The 19704-nt window shown below is 43.0% G+C and overlaps 1 protein-coding gene across 2 annotated transcripts in view; it reads left to right on the forward strand.

The window, feature by feature from the left end:
- The window catches only part of jade2 (jade family PHD finger 2), a 115086-nt gene that overhangs the window by 25215 nt on the left and 70167 nt on the right, over positions 1 to 19704 (forward strand). For both annotated transcript variants that reach the window (XR_014598441.1, XM_084029362.1), the window contains exon 4: positions 13439 to 13596. Coding sequence is in view for 1 of the 2 variants with exons in the window: in XM_084029362.1 (XP_083885488.1) it covers positions 13439 to 13596 (158 nt within the window). In the remaining variant the exon portion in view is untranslated. The remainder of the gene's footprint in view (positions 1 to 13438; positions 13597 to 19704) is intronic.

The raw sequence follows: 19704 nt of genomic DNA on the forward strand, positions 1-19704 counted from the left end.
AAATGGGATCCTCAGAATCCAAAGCAATAAATACATAACTCAAATAATATCGTTCATGTTCAAAAGGAATAGGAAGAAGTTAAAAACTTTTCTGGTCCTACCCCCTCTTATTTTTATATAATAATTTATAATTATTAATCATAAAAAAATCAAAAATTCTGTTTGAATCAGTCTGATATTTAGCTTGTGGGGCAAATTAATAACAAAGAGAAGAACAAGAAAAAACAAACAACTGATTCAGATTTATGGACAATTGTGATTTTCTTTCTAAGAACTGTGATCGAGAACGAAGCTCCGGAATAAAGTTTGTTCACCACCGTCCGTAAACAACAAATAATTCCAGCCGTCCCAAGTCGAATTGTTATTGTTGATTATAGTGTTCATTTGCATAAAAACACAATTAAAAATGGTTAGGAAATACATTATCACATTTTCTATTTAAATTACTTTTATAAAATCTTGGCATTAGTAGTTTTAATTATGTTTCAGGTACTTCAGGTACTGTTAGGAGGTTAAACAATTTTCTCCTCTCGCCCAGAACTTTTTTACAAGATTGCATTTAAACACATCATGACAGCAATATAATTTACCTTCGCTGAATACTGATTTCTACTGAACAGCTTGAACGCATCACAAGTGAACCTGAGCAGGACTCGGTAGAGACTCACTCAGTCACTCCCTGTGATTAAAATATAATAAATGTCTGATTAAGTGAGTTAAAGGCTTATTTTGGACTTTGGAGAGATGATTGGTGCATCTATAAAATAAAGATAGAGACAGTGTAATGGATGTAGTTAAAAATACACGAGGAGGAAGATGATGAAGTGGGGAAAAAACCTACAATAATGAAAGTGAGCAACAGAAGTACCATCAGATAAAGATGCTGCCAAAATAAAACTGGTATATTCATCGTTCCACTTCAAAGTGGTCGTTCTTCATCATCAAAACATCTTCAAGGACGTCGGGGGAAGTACTGAGACATTGTGTCATTCATTGCTTTGAAAGTGTACGATGTTTTCTTTTGGATCTAATCAGTTTCACGTTGTAATACCTTTTTTTAAAAAGTGCCATCGTGACTGAATAAAAGCTGATGCCTGCAGGTTGCTCTCCCACGGCCGAGGCGAGCGGTAGCTGTAATCATGTTGGAGATTGCAAAGTGTCCGGAGTAGTGCTCGTGATGTCCTCCATTTTCAAACTCGTGTTATTTTTGGGTTGACATTGTTCAGGTAACCTACTTTACTATACTTTTGCAAAATGTGCAAAAAGAACTCTCTGGTGAAAAAGGTAAAAAAATAGATTCTGACTTTAGTACAGAACTGTAACTTCTGTTTGATGAACTAATGTTATTTAACTCGTGACTCTAAACAAGACTGCGTTGGATTTATTGGTTGAGTATCGTTCAACCATCATACAAATGACACAAAATCACAATGTGTAAACTCAAAAACACAAATTCCATTGTGTTTCTACTACATTACAGGATTTTCATACATACATACATTTAAAAAGTACGTTTTTTCTCCTTCCCAATCTCTTCAAATCCATCAAAGTGGTAACGTCTGCAAGGCTCGACACGGCAACGGCTGAGCCGGCGTCTAGCAGCTAACAGTGCTAACAGCTTGAACAGAGCTAACAGCTATAACCAGAGGATCGGGGTTACATTTCTGCAACGACAGTGTGTGAAGCTACTAGGGATGCTCCGATCAGCATTTTTGGGGGCCGATCTGATCACAGAATGGATGGAATAATAATAATAATTCTGAATGTCCTGTTCTTAATCAATAATAAATACAATCAAGATCTTAATGTACCACAGTCATACTCGCCGTATTCTGTTGTGTGGTGTGTTCTCAAAGGTCGAATGAGATAGTTGTATTAAATTGTCGTTGATTACCACCTCTTGGAATTTTGGCGTCGCATTTCTTGCAAACAGCAAGTTTTTACATCTTTTTCGGAAACTGTGAAAAACTGTTCAGCAAAACAGTCGCAGGTAATTTATGTCAGGCGCAGAAAAAAAGTCTTGGGTAAAAAAAAAAATATATATATAAATATGTGATCGGCTTTTCTGATCTGCACCACCGATCAACCTGTTTAGGGTCCATATCGGTCGATACCGATCGGTGGCCGATCGATCAGAGCATCCCTAGACCTTCCCTGTTAAAATGAGCATTACTAAGGGACCCTGCAGACCAGCTGCTCTTCACCAGTCAGGTTTATTTTGGCCCGTGTACAGCATCACACAGGTGGAGTTGAGTGCAGAGAAAACATTGTTCTGCCTGACAGATGCCACCGTCTCCGTGTCGGGTGAAAACCAGCGTTGCATCTGCCAAACGCCATTTAGACCTTTTGATGATCCATCTCGGGTCTGTTCTGGATCTGAGCGCTGCAGGTAAACATGCAACGACAGGCTGGTTTTCAGTCGACGTCGTTATTCCCCGTTAGTGAATCCAGCTGCTAAAAAAAAAGAAGAAAAAAAGCATGACAACATGCTCAAGTTTGCAGTAAAAGGCAGACATGCAAAGCAGCATTAATCATGTAGTTGTTTTTCGGCTGTTTTTCAGCCACACATCTCCAAAAACTAGGTCACGTCTCCCCCCGGCCTTTCTGCTTGCCATTCAACCAGATCGTATGCCGGAGCCCGATATACGAAGAATGATGTCTGCATCGGACTCGGAGGGGGGGAGGGGGGGTTTAAATCTCCTTCACTTTTCCTTGTCAGTGACCCAGTTTTTTTTTAACATTTATTTATATTGAGGGAAGTTTTTCTGGGCATGTTTGCTCTCTCTCTCTCTCTCTCTCTCTCTCTGTCTCTCGCCCTCTCAGAAACACCTACTTCATATTCATGATTTTACACACATTCACACCTGGGAGCTGCAGAGTACGAGCACAGTCTCCACTTGAGCGGTTTCTCTCTACATGCCTTTTTGCAGCTTGAGTTTTTATGTTTTTATTATTTTTATTTTTATGTTCAGCCTTTCATAACTTCTTACCATGAATAAGCCGCTACGTTTTGCCTGATACGCATGCTATGCAGTCTCATGCCATTTAACAGCTCCAGTGAAGCAGTTTTGGAGGTTAAGTGCCTTGCTCAAGGGCATTCAACCAGATGAGCCAGACTCTCAGTCCAAGAAAGCCTCTGGCTCAGAATCCAGCCCACTTAACCTCTAAGCCTCCGCGGTCCTCGGCATTGATATTTAAATTTTTGGGGCTCTCATGGAATCTTAAAGATTCTTCCGTTTCGGGCTAATTTCCTCAATTTGATTACGTGATTGTGAACGTGAACGGAGGGCAGAGATTGTAGCTCCGCTAGAGGCCAAAATAAAAAAAAAATCACATCTGTTCAAACGGCGACGCACAGTCGGTGAAATCCTAATTGAAGTGGGAACAAAGCTTAATTGCGTGACCTTTGAGCGAAGCCTTGGCAATCAGCCTGCCCTTGGCGTGGAGGGGAGCGCCGTCGCATCGTTCAGGCCAGGAGGCTTTGTGATGAGCAGGCTGCGTTCAGGAATCTCAAAAGGACTCGTTCGCCGCCTCTCGTTCTCGGCGCCGACGCCTTTTCAGAGCATCGGCAATTGCGAAGCTGCTAAATAGCTCCGGATGTGATATTTCACATCTGAGACGAGAGAAGAGGGACCGTGTAAAGAGCGAGAGGAAATCCTTTTCACGTTCCCATCAAGTCCTTTTATGTGTGATGTGAGGAAAGTGTCGAGGCGTTAAAGGCTGTCGATTTCAGTTTAGCGAGAGATGATGTTTCTGCAACGGTGACGCCTTTTACGCCTCTTCCAGCCGCGTGGCGAGCGCCCTGAGAGGTCCTCGCTCTGATCTGAACTACGTCTGACTCTGGAGATGGAGGAGAAAGCCTTTTGAATTGCACCTGAGAGGCAGCTGTATGACATCACAGCTGTGTTGTTGTGAAGTTTGCATACATATAAATAAGGTTAGGATGTTGTTGATTTTCTGTATTCTTTATTTTGACATAATTCTGCATGCTTATCAAGATTTGTATTTTAAAGATCCCACGTCACTCATTCACTTGTATATAGTGGACGTTTGGCCAATTTCTGCTCGTTACATGCATGGTGGCTTTTCAAAATAAACTTCCTCCTTCACAGGAAGTTAGGTTAATGAAAGAAAACCCCCTAGTGAGGTTTAGTAAAAGAGTGTGGTTGACGTTAACGTTATTTTTTTACCGCACAGGACCAGCTGGACTGGACGTTCATGTGTTGGTTTGAGCCCATCCACCTTCCCTGGCTCCTCCCTCTCGCTATTTATACTACGTCAGCTCTAATAATGAAGCGGTTGGCTTTCACGTTGGAGTTAGTTCAAATCACGAAGTATCGCGTTCTCACTCCGAAGGCTTCCCAGCTGTGACGCTCTACGTAAACCCTTTAACGTCACATTACACGCATTGTGTCTTTTCAAAATAAACGTCCTGTTTCACAAGAAAGGTTTAGTTAATGAAAACCACTTAGTGAGGTTTAGGAAAAGAGCGAGGTTGACGAACGAGTCCTATGACAGGCGAAGAGTCTCCTGAACCAACGTTGCGTTTTGTTTGACCTTGTTCTGGAAAAAAGTTGCGTTTTGTTTGACCTTGTTCTGGAAAAAGGGGCGAATGTTCGGGTTGCAAAGGGAGTAGCATGTTATCATGGATATTTACTGTAAAAACACCTGCTCCGTGTGCTAATCCTGCCTTGCTTATTTTCCTGGGCAGTTTCTTGGCTGATTCGGGACATTCTGTCCGTGCGTATTTATCTTCCAGATAGTCTGACGGTACCATTCTTCCTTCTACGTCTTTATTTTTCCGTGTTTTGTCAGGAAAAACCGCCCTTTTGTTTCTTTTCTCTCTTGTTCTTCTCCCATCCTCCTCCTCCTCCTCCGTGTCCCTCTCTTATTATAATATTTTCTCTTCCCCTTGAGTTTTCATCCCACTTCATCCCGCCCATCTGTTAAAAATATATATTTGCCTTTATATTCGCTAAGCTCTCCTCCCTCTCTCCGTCTCTCTGTGAGAGGAGAAATAAATAAAGAGGCAGGCGGCCATCTTTCTTCACCTGTGGCCCCTGATAAAGGAAAACATGGGGAAACGTTGGCGTAGTAAACAACCGTGAAGGAGATGGTTGAGTGCAGTGAGAACCTTCAGAATCCCGCGCATATAGTGTTTTTATGTATTTATATTTATCTCTTTATACCTTTTTTTTGGGAGCTTTTATATTAATGTCAGATTCTTTGGCCCGCTAAGAATGTAGATCGGGATGAATGTCATGGTATTATTGGTTGATACTGGCTCACGTATATACTGTATATTATTAAATAGGTTCACAATATGTGATGTAAAAAGGTTAGAAGGCCACTTTTCATTTCATCTCAACCTTAGCAGCTCTTTTTGCTCTTTTGTTGCGATATAATAATAATCACCATATAAGTTGAAGTCATATTGATGGTTAATGTTGAACGGTAATTGTTCTGGGTGTAATAGAAGCAGGTCGTTGCCGAGGACGGCTCCATGTCACTTTATTTAGTTCGTCCTCCTGCAGGAGAGAGTCCAGGTCCTCGTTCCCTGCCGCCTCCGTGAAAACAATTCAAGTGTTCTTTTGAGCAAAATGATGCATCTCACCAGACGGGGAGCTACGTGTGCATTCCTAATGTATTCCTTGGATTAAGGCCATCATTGATTGAATTCATTACATTTGCGTTGCTACTGCGGTGGCGAATTCCTGCTTGTAAGCCAGAGAGAGAGAGAGTGTTTCTTGCTGAAATCACTGAGTCACTCCTCTCTCTCCTTCCTCGCTTTTTCTCACTCTTAAACCCACTCAACATTCTCTCTCCTACACACACACACACACACACACACACACACACACACACACACACAGACTCTTCTCCCCGAGTCCAAGCAGCCAATCATTAGAGCCCGTCCCTGTGCTGTGATGTGGCTGCTAAAATTAGCCTCCTCTCTGTGAGCCGACATCTGCCATGACGCACTGTGGAGAGCCAGGTAGCCATGATGAAGAGAAAATACTCCTTTCTCTGCTCCTCCTCCTGTTTGCTCCTCGCTCACCTCCTCACTTCTCCTCCCTTTCCCTTCCTGTCTCTCTTTCAATTGTGCCTCTGGCTCTCTTGTTTGATTGCTTTCACTTTTACCTCAGAGTTCCTGCTCTCCTTCTCTGTCTTTTATATCGGTTAAACGTTGTACACTGTTGGTTCTGCTTCTGAGGGACGATTAGAAAGTCCTTTAAAATTCACTCCTTAAAGGTGATTTTTTGCTAGCAGCATTATTACATATAAAGGCAATGCAAAGATGCAATTACAAGCACATGTGAATGGTGCCAATTCACTTCTAGGGAGGAAAACAGCTGCATGTGTGAAAGGTAAAAAAGCTGCAATGTGCTGCCGTTGACTCGGACTTAACTCCGACTTTCAGCCTGCGTGTGGTTAGTTTAGTAATGAAGTATAATTCACATTCCTGCAGTAGTTTTCATAGTATTTGAGCTCTTAGAAGTGTCATTAAAACTACAGTCGTGGTAGTTTTAGGTCAGAACTGCAGTGCCCTTGTTTTTCACTGTGATTATTAATGCCTGTCAGGCTGTCAGCCCCCAACCAGCACACACACACGCACACGCACACACACACACACACACACACACACACACACACTCCCTGCCCTCCTGCTCATGTCATCAGTCCAGATCCAGATTGGACTTAATGAGAGCGCTGCTTGCATACAGCCCATAACTTAACATAGCACACTGACCTACTGACAGACTGAGAGACTGGCCAGGCCAGTGTGTGTGTGTGTGTGTGTGCGTGTGTGTGTGTGTGTGTGTGTGTGTGTGTGTGTGTGTGTGTGTGTGCGTGTGTGTGTGTGTGTGTGTGTGTGTTTGTCTCTGTGTGTGTGTGTGTGTGTGTGTGTGTGTGTGTGTGTGCAGAGCTGTGTTTGACCTTGTGTTTGTTTAATTATGTTCGATTTAAATGTATTCAAACAGCCCAAAATCAGTTTTTTATCATTAATTCAGTATAACATCCTCTGTTCTCCATCAGATTAGAAGAAGGACTTAAATAAACAGGAATAAGGATGCACACAAGTGCAACTGTACAGAATAAACAACAACACAATGAAGAAACAAAGTCCATCCATGTGACAGAACCGATGCATGGAATCAGAGCGGTAATAAGACAAGGACAGTAAACGGCAGAAATAGAAGAAAATGATGACTGCTAATGATAACAGCAGCCGTGGATATAATAGATGGGTAATAATGATCATAAAGGGAGAAATATTTGCATGGCAATAGTAGAAATATGTGTTTTCCTGTTGAACCGTGTTTCTGTGGCGCTCCCTCTGAGTGAAGGGTCACCGATCACTCCGCACCGCGTGATTGGATGGAAACCAAACCGATGGCGTACATTTTTTTTTAAAGTAAACCCGCGATATTAAAATGCAAATGAGGGCAAACGTTTGCAGCGTGACAGCCTGTCACGTTTGTGGAGGCAGCAGAAGCTCTCGACGGACGGAAACAGAGTCCTGATTTCTGCTGAGTCATGGTCTGGAGAGGAAGTTCCTCATTTGAGTTTTAGGATTCCCACTTTTCTTTTTCTTTTTTCAACCAGAAGCTGCACAGAAGAAAGTCTAAACGTCTCTAGTTAATTGTAGAAATGAAACATTTTCAGCAGAATAATATAAATTGTGAATGGAGGTTAATTTGTTACGCATGGCTTGAGTTTGAATGTATTTGCGTCTTTGCATTGACTTTGCATAGCAGCACCAGAAAGACCTTTGCTTGGTGTTTGGTGTGAACGTACCTTAATAACGAGCTCATCGGTTGTCATGGTGATGATTGATTGTGTTTACATGGGAATCCTGTGCATGTAAAAAAATTTGCACGTTTCTTTTTTCCCGTCTTATCTGTTGGAAAAGTTTTCTGCAGGGGGCGGGGCATCCACTCAATGATCATTTGCAAATGAGTTGGAGAGCTGAGTGGAAATGTGCAAAATTAAATCCCATGTTGCTCAGAAGAGCGTTATTAAAGTTGATCGATGTGGTAAAAATCTAATGAATAAATCATGTGATGAATGAGGGGAAAAAGAATAAATGCACTCTGGCAGAGTTTGGTGGCGGCAGGAAGTGATTTAGTTTAACGAAGCGCGGGGATCGTTGGACGAGAGAAGCCACGCCCACAAGATGGAGGGAGAGAGAGAACATAAAACTGCAGGAGCTTGTAATAGTGTTTCCTACACATTAATTAGCTGCAGTCGTTCCTGTATAAACACACAGTAATAAAACTGATATACTGAGATCCTGTCCTCGTTCCTCCTCCTCCTCCTCCTCCTCCTCCTCCTCCTCCTCCTCTCTTATCTACAACACTATTCTCTTCTAATGTTTCATTTGCTTTTTCTCCCCTTTTCTCTAACCTCACGTCTTATCTCCTTCTCTGCCCTTGCATTTCATAACCTTTTCTCCTTTCCTCCTTCTCTCCTCCTCCTTTTCCTTCCGTTTATGGCCCTCTCCTCCTTTTCATCTATTTTCTCTCCTCTCTTCCTTCTTATCTCTTCTCCTCCCTTTTACTTGTAATCATATTTGTTCTCCCTTTTCTTCTCTGTTCTCTCTTCCCCCTCTCCTTATTGTCTTCATCCTTCCTCTCCTCCTTCTTCCTTCCTTCTTCTCTCCTCCATGTCTCTCATCCTCCTTTTCCATCCTTTGCCAGCCCCTCTCCTCTTTTTTTCATCTCTTTTCTCCCCTCCTTGTTATCTCTTCTCCATTTTACCTCTCGTAATCATATTTTGTCTTCCTTTTCTCCTCTCCTCCCTTATCTTCATCTTTCCTTCCTTCTTTCTCCTCCTTGTCTCTCATCTCTTCCTTGTTCCCCTCCTCCCTTTTCATCTCTTTTCTCCCCTTCTCCCTTTGCCTCTCCCTTTCTTTACTCCTGGTCCACCTTTTCCCTCTTTATTACTTTATCTTCTCTCCTCTTTACTTCCCTTAACTTTCTCCTTTCTCCTCTCCTCTCCTCCTCTGCTCCTCACTGCTGAGGAATGTGAAGAGAAAGTGAGATAATGGAGGAGGAAGGGGAGAAGGAAAAGGAAAAAGAGAGAGAAAGATTAAGGAGGAGTGGATCGCCCTCTGTCTCTGTCTGTCCTCTCGCAGTGCTGAAGGGGAAGGGAGATTCATTATGGCCTTGGCTCACACACATTATTTAACACACACACACACACACACTCTCACACACACACACACACACACACACACACACACACACACACACACACACACACACACACACACACACACACACACACACACTTCATTGCATTATGTATTTGTGCTGGCAGACAGTGGAGGCACCCAAGCAGCAGAAGCAAGGATGCTGCTTTTTAATGTGTATGGCCTTTTCATATACTGCTCTGTGACTGACACACACACACACACACACACACACACACACACACACACACACACACACACACACACACACACACACACACATCATGCCAGCACATTACAACAGTGGTGTAGAGGCTACAGAGTCCAGTGTGAGTCAGTGTTTTCTGTTTAACTGGCAGATCAACACACTTCACTCACTGCCGCTTTTTGATCGTAACTCGTTGACATTTGACCTCTGAAGTGTAAACTAACTCATCATGGCTTTATATTTGTGTAGACATAATAAACATTATTGAGCTTCAGAGCTGATCTTAATACAGATGTGCTGCCTTACATAATCCACTTACTTTATTTACTTTAATAATCCTGTTCCTTTATATGTAAAAACCAAAATCTTTAAATTCCCCATCGGTGGTTTTAAATCTCGTACATCTGCGATCTTTCACCCTCCCAAACCGCCCCGCATTCTTTCAGAGAGACACTTTGCATTTGAAAAAGTTTTAACACAGATGTGTTCGTGCACGCTGAGTTTCATCAGCTCAGGTGTCACACGCTATCTGTTGATAATTAAAATGATATTACCGGTAAATAATGAGAATATTAGAAGTAATCATGAGCCCATCGGTGATGAAGGTCACATGCTTTGTAGGGCAGAACATCCTTTTAAATTACCAGCACCTATCATATCATTTATGACGTATCATAGATGGTTTTATTGCTGGGTCCTCGTCCTCCACCTGTTTGACTGTTTTGCCTCCCAGCTGTGTTGGCCCGCTCGTCCTCCATCTGCTTTACTTTGGTGTGCGTGGGTTCGACTCCCAGCTCTCCCCCCCCCCCCCCCCCCGTTTCTTGGGCCGCCTGCTTCTTCAACTTCCTGTCCAGAGCTTTTGGTTTGCCTGCCGACCTTTCCCCTCTGCTCTCTCAGCTGAGGACGTGACATCACAATGTGACCGTCATAGTAGGGAGATCGTACCAGGTGGGGACAATGGGTGAAACCATATAAGCTGGTTGCCCGAGTGAGGAACAGGAAAAGAAGATTTATCTGAAAAGACTGAATACACCGAACTTTAGTTGAAAAACAACACTTTACTATTTTTAATTGCCTCCAAAGTTCCAAGAGAAAAGCTCTTTTCAGCAGTTTTTTTGTTTTGTTTTTGTTTTTCCGTAGACTTTAAAAGTGGGAGGAGCTTCACAAAGAAACCCCTGGTTCCTTCTTTCCTCATAGACAAATGTGGAAAGACTTCTGTCATTTGAATCTCATTTACATCTTTGGAAGGAACCAGTGGGCTTGGAGCAGAGAAGGAAATATAGAAATATGCTCCATTTGAATAATATTGGTATTCCAGTAGGAGGTGGGTGATAAAATATTCCAAACCAGCTCCTCTGGATCGGCTGTAAACTTCATTCTCGGTGACATCGCCGCCCGTAGGCCTTCTAATTGCCCGAGATCCACTTTAAAGTAAAATGTGTTGGTTCAAACGTCTTGTAAGGGGAGAGAAACAGAATGAACATGTCAGCAGGGAGAGAATACTCCCAAGTTGTTTTGATAATTAATATTAATGATCAAATATATATTAATATTTATCAGGCGATTACATATCAGTAAAGTGATCAGTGTATTTCACCTTGGAAGGATTTTATTTGGTTCAGTAATTTGCCGTAAACCGTCCACACACACACACACACACACACACACACACACACACACACACACACACACACACACACACAGACACACACACACACACACACACACACACACACACACACACACACACACACACACACACACACACACACACACACACACACACATCTGTCCTTGTCTTTCATCTCTCTTTCCACTTAAATTAATATCTCTCCATGTTCTCTCTTTCTCTCTTCTCTCCTCTCCTCCTCTCACCTCCTTTCCTCTCCTCTCCCTTCCCCTCCTCCCCTCCCCTCCCCTCCTCTCCTCATCTCTTCTCCTCTCCTCCTCTCATCTCCTCTCATCTCCTCCTCTCCCCTCCCCAACTCTCACCTCCTTTCCTCTCCTCTCCCTTCCCCTCCTCCCCTCCCCTCTCCTCCTCTCCTCATCTGTTCTCCTCTCCTCCTCTCATCTCCTCTCATCTCCTCCTCTCCCCTCCCCTCCTCCCCTCCTCTCCTCCTTTCCCCTCCTCTCCTTTCCTCTCCTCCTCTCATCTTCCTTAAGCCTCTTCTCTGATTGGTTGGTTGGGTGGAAACATCTCAGCATCTCCTGGAACATTTCATGTAATTAGTACATCATTATTATTATTAAGTTATTGTACTGTATCTGGTGACAACATAAAACAGTGATGCACGGATACGTTTGTCATATTTATATAGATTTATATATTTATATAGTGGAAATGTTTAAATGATGGCCGTCGTCAAACAAATCTTCTATCGTGATATGGAAAAGCAATCGAGAGGCTTTTCTGTATAATCCTTTATTTGCTGCTTTCCAACTCGTGGTTTTCTTCACTTTCTCTTTTTCTGGAAGGTAAAACAATCCACGGGGGGGGGGGGTTAATGGAGAGGGGAGCGAGGGAGGAGGAGAGGAGCTAATAAAGTGGGGATAAGGAGGCTTAGAAAGTAATGATAAAATGTAGAGTGAAGTCGTATGGTTGACTTGGCACTGCTGTGTGTGTGTGTGTGTGTGTGTGTGTGTGTGTGTGTGTGTGTGTGTGTGTGTGTGTGTGTGTGTGTGTGTGTGTGTGTGTGTGTGTGTGTGTGTGTGTGTGTGTGTGTGTGTGTGTGTGTGTGTGTGTGTGTGTGTGTGTGTGTTCTTGGCTGATGTCCTTGACTATATGACTGATAATATCAATGCTTCAGGTCCCTGTTAGAGCAGACAGAGAGAGAAACTGTGTGTGTGTGTGTGTGTGTGTGTGATGTGTGTGTGTGTGATGTGTGTGTGTGTGTGTGTGTGTTCACATTACGTGTGAGAATGATTGGGTCTGCTTGAATACATGCACTCCCTCGGGTCTTGGAAAAACACTGCATCACACACAAACGTACCTCGTTCGTTTTTGCACAGTCCTCCTGTGCCTCTCTGCCTGTCTGTCTGCCTGTCTGTCTGCCTGTTCATCGTCCATTGCATCACTTCTTTCTTCCGACGTTTGTTTCAGAGACGGAAGTGATAAAAAAAAGGGGCGGGGCATGAGGTGAATCTAGTTGGCGTTAACCTTTTAAAGGCCTCCAGGTTAATTTGCTTCATGGTTACCGTGACGACGGCATTTCATCTTATCTTCCTGCCTACTTTCCTCCTTCCTACTTCCTTCTCACCTGTTATCAGTCGCTGCTTCTCATTGAAACGTCATCTTAGTCCCTCCCATGTACGACGCGGGGAATCATCTCATGGAAAGATGCAGGTGTGGGGAATGAGGAGACCACCCGCCGGGTCTCCCACCAGGAAGGACATGTGAGGATTGAGGAAACGTGTTTGCAATGAAATGAGACGTCCTTCTCTCTCTCTCGTATGTAACTTTGCACCCGAAACGCCACAAGATGACAAGAAAAAGTCAGGAGATCTGCAGTGAATGAAAAACAACCATCGGCTACAGAGGCTGAGATGACTTATAGTCCCAGCGAGCCAAAGATCCAGTCAACGCTGCAAAAAATGAGGGATTAAGGGGCTTACTAGACAAATGATACTCAACGCCTTCACGCATCTGTTGTTCGTATTCTTCACCTGCTCCGATGTCACGCTGACGGCGAGATGCCTAAACAGCATGCATCAGTTTGAGGCCTCGGATTTATGTTGGGGCTGAACTATTGTTTTAGAAGTGATGATTTCGCTGCATCGTCCATCTTCACCTGTATGTTTGCACCACATCCTTTAATGTTTATATCCATATCTTCATATCTATACAATAATTTGTACACCTTTAGGAAGCCCTTTAGTATGTATTTTTATTCACTTTGTGAAGAGAATCTGCAGAATATGAATTTCATGTTTCTACTGTGTGAATGACAATAAAAATCTTGAGTCTTGAATCTTCTGAAGATGAGGATTTGTGTGTCTTTGGCTGTTTTCTGACCTCTCTCTCGTCTTCCCTGCAGGTGTTTCGTACCGACTTCATCACGGCCATGAAGCTCCCGGACTCGGCCCAGCTCGGCCCGGACGACTTCTACGTGCTCTCGGACCCGTGGAGACAAGAGTGGGAGAAGGGCGTGCAGGTCCCCGCCAGCCTGGAGGCCATACCGGAGCCCGTGGTCAGGTAGGACGCTCCCACCATCCTGTCTTGTTTATCTGTTTCCACGGCGATCGGCGACCGCTTCGACCTCTGGCTGCAGAGACGCTATGTCGTCATCTAAACACACTGGCGGAGTTCCCACGGTCACAGAGATCTGGGGACAGGTCGGAGATTTGAACTTTTGTTTGCCATGACTAATAGTTGTTTTGGAAACTCGCCAGATTGTCAATAAGCTCTCGGAAGTTTGAGCTCCTAGTTGACACAACCTTGACCGCTATTCGTAGCTTTCCTCTCCTCCCGAAGCAATTTAGAACAAAATGAGCGTCGCCGAGATAACAGCAGGAAGAGTGTTTCTGTTGTGTGAAAGACACACGCAGCTGTCTCACATTCCTCAACATTTTTGGAAATGTTTAGCAGAATAGTTGGCATTGAATTTACAATAAAAACCAACAACAGTGTGGGAACTCTTTCCATAGTTTAACTGTATGTCAATACGAGTATCAGTGTTCTATAGAAACCTACAAGAGGAGACCCTCGGCTCTCCTCTCGCTCACTAACACACACACACACACACACACACACACACACACACACACACACACACACACACACACACACACACAGAAGCAAGCTGGTAGGCAGATGTGTGCATGCACTTCGACCCACTTATATTCACTCGTACTGTAGATTATTCTGAGCTCTCTCTCCCTCTCTCTCTCCCCCAGTACTCTGTAGTACTACTGCAGCTGCCTCACATACCCATGTGGTTTGTTTGGCGCTCTAGGAACTAATGAAAATGCTCAGACTGCCTGGTAATGCCTGTTCAACAGACATATCATACTGGGAGGTCACACACACACACACACAGACACACAGACACACACACACACACACACACACACACACACACACACACAGACACACACACACACACACACACACACACACACACACACACACACACACACACACACACACACACACACACACATTCCTTTTGGCAAGCTATCCAATCATGTGAGATTTGGTCAAATGTTCTTATACATGATATATTTTTTTCCTGCTTTGAGATAAAAACCAGATTTGGATCCAAACAAAAAAGACAAATAAACATAAAAGTAAAAGGATTTTGACAGATTTGGTCGCATGTTTAACAAAAAAGCTGAGCGTTGATGCGTTGAAAATGAAAATGAATGTTTTCCACTCTAGATCTGAGGTTAAGGCCTTGTTAAAGTAAAAACAATATGTTCCTTTTAGTCAGTAAATTTTAAATTACATTAAAAAAACATATTTTTTATATATTTTTGAGGGTCATAAAAGCCGGTTCGTGTTCGTCTCATAAAAACTGAAAACTGTTTTGCCGCACTTAATGGTAACTCGGACGGCACACGAAAAAGAAAGGATCCAATAACATGGTATAAACACTTTGAAATAAAGCAAACACAATCTTAATCAAATCTGCCGCGGCCGTATTAAATAGCATGCTGGAGGAAACTCGAGAAGCTGAAATGACTTTCTGACTATCGTGTGAAAAGCCTTGCATGAGCAGTTTTACTTGCAAAGAGGAAAATCCGAAAAACAGGTCGGAAAAAGTGAAGGGAACCCAAATTCTGGTTGTTATTTATTCTCTTTTTGGTGCCAAAATCTCGTTTATTCTATCTCTATGGATGGAACCTATGGACCTTATGAATTGGTGTCATTTTCAAGATGTCGACCTGAAAAATCCCGAACCTTAGGCTTCAAATCGGCGCCCACAAAACCTCCGGGTGACATCACAGTGACTCCATTCCCATCTTGTATCCAGTTAATGGCAACGACAGAAGAATGGATGACTCCCGCCGAGTCTTAACGAGCTCACAAGACAAAGTTCATCAATAACAGAGATGAAAATACAAAAGAAAATCTGGATCCTCTTTAGGATTCCCGAGATTTCAAAAGGATGAATGTGTCGCCTTCGCTGTTTACATTGTCTAATAGGTTAATATCTATCACACACACACACACACACACACACACACACACACACACACACACACACACACACACACACACACACACACACACACACACACAGCAAGAAGCTAACAGATTGAGCCTGAAGGCGGAGAGATAGATGAGCAGATTGAGAGAGAGAGAGCAATGGCAGAGATAGATAAGGCTCGATGGATGAATGGAGGCTAATATATTATCTTACATGCGATGGGATGATGAAGCGATACACAGTGACACTGAACCGGAGCGGTGATGGATAGATGGGGAGATAGAGGAGAAGAGTGGAAGTGTGACTGAGTCTCTGACAGGGATTTGTTCATCCTTTTTTTCCCCTCCTCTTCTTCTCTCTTTCCTCCTCCTTTCCTCACTCCTCTTCCTCGGTTTGACTCGTACGAGTCCCTGTGATCGGGGGGAGAAAACCCTGATTCCCCACACAGGAAGTGGTGGCTAAAATACAAAATAAAACCAAATATCAAAGCTTGATATACTTGATTCAGTATTCACATTATGCTGCCTCACTTCTGCTCTTTAATCGGTTCTTCGGGTTAAGCGCTAGTAGCTTATGATGATTATTATTATTAAGTAACCAAAACTGTAACATAAATCAACAAATGGGTAGTATTTGCATAAAATAATCACATATTGTGAAGTAGTTTTTGACAAATGTACTTATTGTTTTGACAGATGTACTTATTTTTTTTGACAAATGTACTTATTGTAAGTCGCTTTGGACAAAAGGTCTGCTAAATGCCCTAAATGTAAATGTAAATAGAGGATGATGAAGTCGGTGGCACCGAGCAAAGTAATTGGACTTCTGTTTGAAAACTGAATTAAGATTACAAAATGAAGAAAGAAATCAGAACTACAGGAATATCATAAAACGTGTCGCTTGAAAACATTTACTTTTGTCAAAAGTGTTAAAAAGTGACACAACACTCCGCTTAAAACATTCATTCATTCATTCAAACAGCCATTCATTCGGGGGTGGAGTCGTGGAAAAGTCTCCTTTGGGGCAGAAACAGTCTGGATATCCGCTGTCCACGTAGAAGACTGTTGTGACGTATAATCAGAGCGGTGATCTAATATCAGCCATCAGTTTGATGCCGCTCTCATGTGTGTTATCATAAGGCCTGTTAGCTTAGCTTAGCTTAGCACAAAACCCTGGATCAGCTCTGATGTGAGGTCACATGGTGCAGGTTCTTTCTGGTTGTATTGTACTATTTATTTTTGTTTTAAATGTCCTGAGGTCAAACTAATATAGAGTAAAGTATATATCTTGGCTGTTTCTTCTCGCTTTCTCCATTCATGTCATGTTTCTCTCTTTTCTAGTTATTTTTGTCCCGATCCAACACTCCCCCCCCCTCCTGTCTGTCTGTCTGTCTCTCTGGTCTATGTCTTCTTCCCTGGCTTCCCTCCTTCCACTCCCACCTTCCACTCTTACTTTTGCTCTAGTTGAGCCGGAGGCACAGACACATTTTTCTTTTTCTTTTTCTTTTTCTATTTTTTTTTTTTTTATGAATAATGACATCATCTCCAAAAATTGTTGGAGAGGAAAAAGGCTGCGGGCCATGTCTGGCTTTGACATCACTCCTCTTCCACATTTCTCTCTCTCTCTCTCTCTCTCTCTCTCTCTCTCTCTCTCTCTCTCTCTGGAACAATTTGGCAGCAGTGGTGTGATTTTGGGTAAAAGTGTTGCGGCGCTTGGTGAAGAGGTCGTTAAGGTAGATTCCTCTCGGTCTTCCCGTCCTGGTCCTTAACTTTCTATCCCTCATGTCTCTCCCTCGCTCTCCCACTCTCTCCTTCATAACTGTCCCTCCTGTCCTTCTGTCCTCCCCCCTCCCTCTCTCCTCCTCTCTCCCTCGCCATGGTTTTGTTGGGGCTGAGTGGAAGTAATTAGCCGTTGCGTAACACCGGCTATGTGCAGACAGTGAATGGGGCTTTGGCAGCGACTCGACAGCCTCGGTCCCCAATGACAACGCCGAGCCGGGGAGGGAAATAATTACACACACACACGACAAGATCTGTGCCTTTTCACAAAATGAAAGAAATGAGATAGTGGTGATTTTATTTATTGCTTCGTTTTTTTTCTGGTGGCCGAGTCGGAGAATGCAAACCCGTTGTTTTGTGGTTTGGCTGAACGTGTCGGCTTTCCGAACGCCGTGTAACGCTACGGGACGTCGCATGGAGGGACTCCTTTATTTTTTTAGTTTATGTACTGCTCGACAAAAAGATTTGTGAAGATTCACCTCTTTTTTTTTCTTTTTTTCTTGTTCAGCATACAAATGTTTTACAAGCTCGTAATGTTCAAAAGTATTTGATTTATTGTTCTAAAGTTGAAGAATCCAGGGTACTTGTGGGATGTAAAGCTTGGAGCCCAGTTGAGATCGCAGGACAATTGCATAAGTGGAGTGTTCCCGGTGGTGGAGTATCTGCAGGTCAGGTTTCAGATGTAAAACTTGGGTCAGGAGGGCATGGGTTCTATGTAAAACCCTTCGGTCCAGAGGGGATGGACCATATGAACACAGACAGAGATACTCTTGCTTGATAAGGAGAACACATTCATGTTCTCGTGATCCGGTCAACACGTCTGATTTGGCTTTGCTTGTTCAAAGACAGCACCGAAGAAGTGGATGTCGCCAACTTGGCTTTTTGGAACGAGAAGTGACATGAAAGGTGTGGAGCTAAGTATATTTTAACAAAAACCCTGAATTAAACATTTTTAAGAAACAAAAAAATGAAAAAAAAAACACACTTTTGTATTCATCCTGTCAATCACAAGGTAGCTCCGCCCTAAATCATCCCCTGCTTTATGGCCTATTTGACTCTAAATGAACCATAATTTACTAAATGAACATCATGCTGGATTGAAGAAGACTTGGAACTAGAGATTGAGACCATAAACTCATGTTTATGATGTTTGCTGAGGTAATAAATCAAGTGGGAAGTGGGGTAATTTTCTCTTCTCTTTGCAACCAGAGTCGTCGCCCCCTGCTGGTCATTAGAAATAATGCAATTTCAAGGCACTTTAGCTATGGCTTCACTTTTCAGACCTGGAGGTTATTTTTGGGGGAGGTTTGGTCATTAATAGCCTACATATTTGTCTCAATATTCACAAAATGAGAAGTAAAACAAAAGAAAAGACAGAAATTCAATCCAGCCTGTTCTGGCAGAGTAACAAAAAGAAGGTGCTGGTTTACATCCCAGCAATAAATGCATAGAGAAACTCCCCCAAACGCAGCTGAAAGTCAGGGAGCAGATCTGATCCAAAGTCAGTTTAGAGTAATAACCTGCTTGTTTTATGTCGAAACGACAGCTGCCAAATACTAAAGACATTTCAACGCCGCAGTAATGTTGAAGCGGTGGTGCTGCTGGAAGAGGGGAAAAAAAACATTCAGTGTGTGGTTTGAGATTTTCTTTGTAACCCGTTAAAAGCCGTGTTCTTGGCAGGTTCAGACGAGATAAAAAAAAAAAAGATAATGGCCCTGGAACTTCCCCAGTGAAGGTGACGGAGCATTCAGGTGCAGTAACAACCGGCCAAAAGCATTTAAATGGATGGAATTCCTGGAACATCGTATGTAAAATCTTGGGGTTGTTATTCATTAAACAGGCAGTTTCTGTTGATAAATCTGTGACACACACACACACGCACACACACACACACACACACACACACACACACACACACACACACACACACACACACACAGATAATGGATTGAAGCCAGCCTGAGCGCAGTAATATATAGAGAAGGATGAATAGGTGGATAGTGAAGACGGAGGACAGTCCTAAATGTCACGTATTGCAAAGCTTTGCTGTATTTAAAGCTGAGAATAGGATGCCTCCACATTTCCAGCTCAAAGTCACAATTCAAATCTGTGTGTGCAAGAACATTTAAAGATTCACAAGTCTCTCAAGTTGCTGCCGGGGGGGGCGGGGGAGAGAGAGAGTCAGAAGACCTGCAGTAAACCTGACATTTATTTCTGCTCCTCCATGCATCTGATAGAGAGGAATGGCCGGCTAAAGGCCACGACAGAAGCACTGCTGAAGTGCGTCGACGAGAAAGTGAAACAGATTAGGAAAGCAGCGAGGAAGGGAAAGAGAAGTGGTTTTAGATGAGTGAGAAAAGAAGAGGAAAAAGA

This window comes from Eutrigla gurnardus (genome assembly GCF_963514095.1).
Source record: "Eutrigla gurnardus genome assembly, chromosome: 15".
In the NCBI taxonomy this organism is placed as follows: domain Eukaryota; kingdom Metazoa; phylum Chordata; class Actinopteri; order Perciformes; family Triglidae; genus Eutrigla; species Eutrigla gurnardus.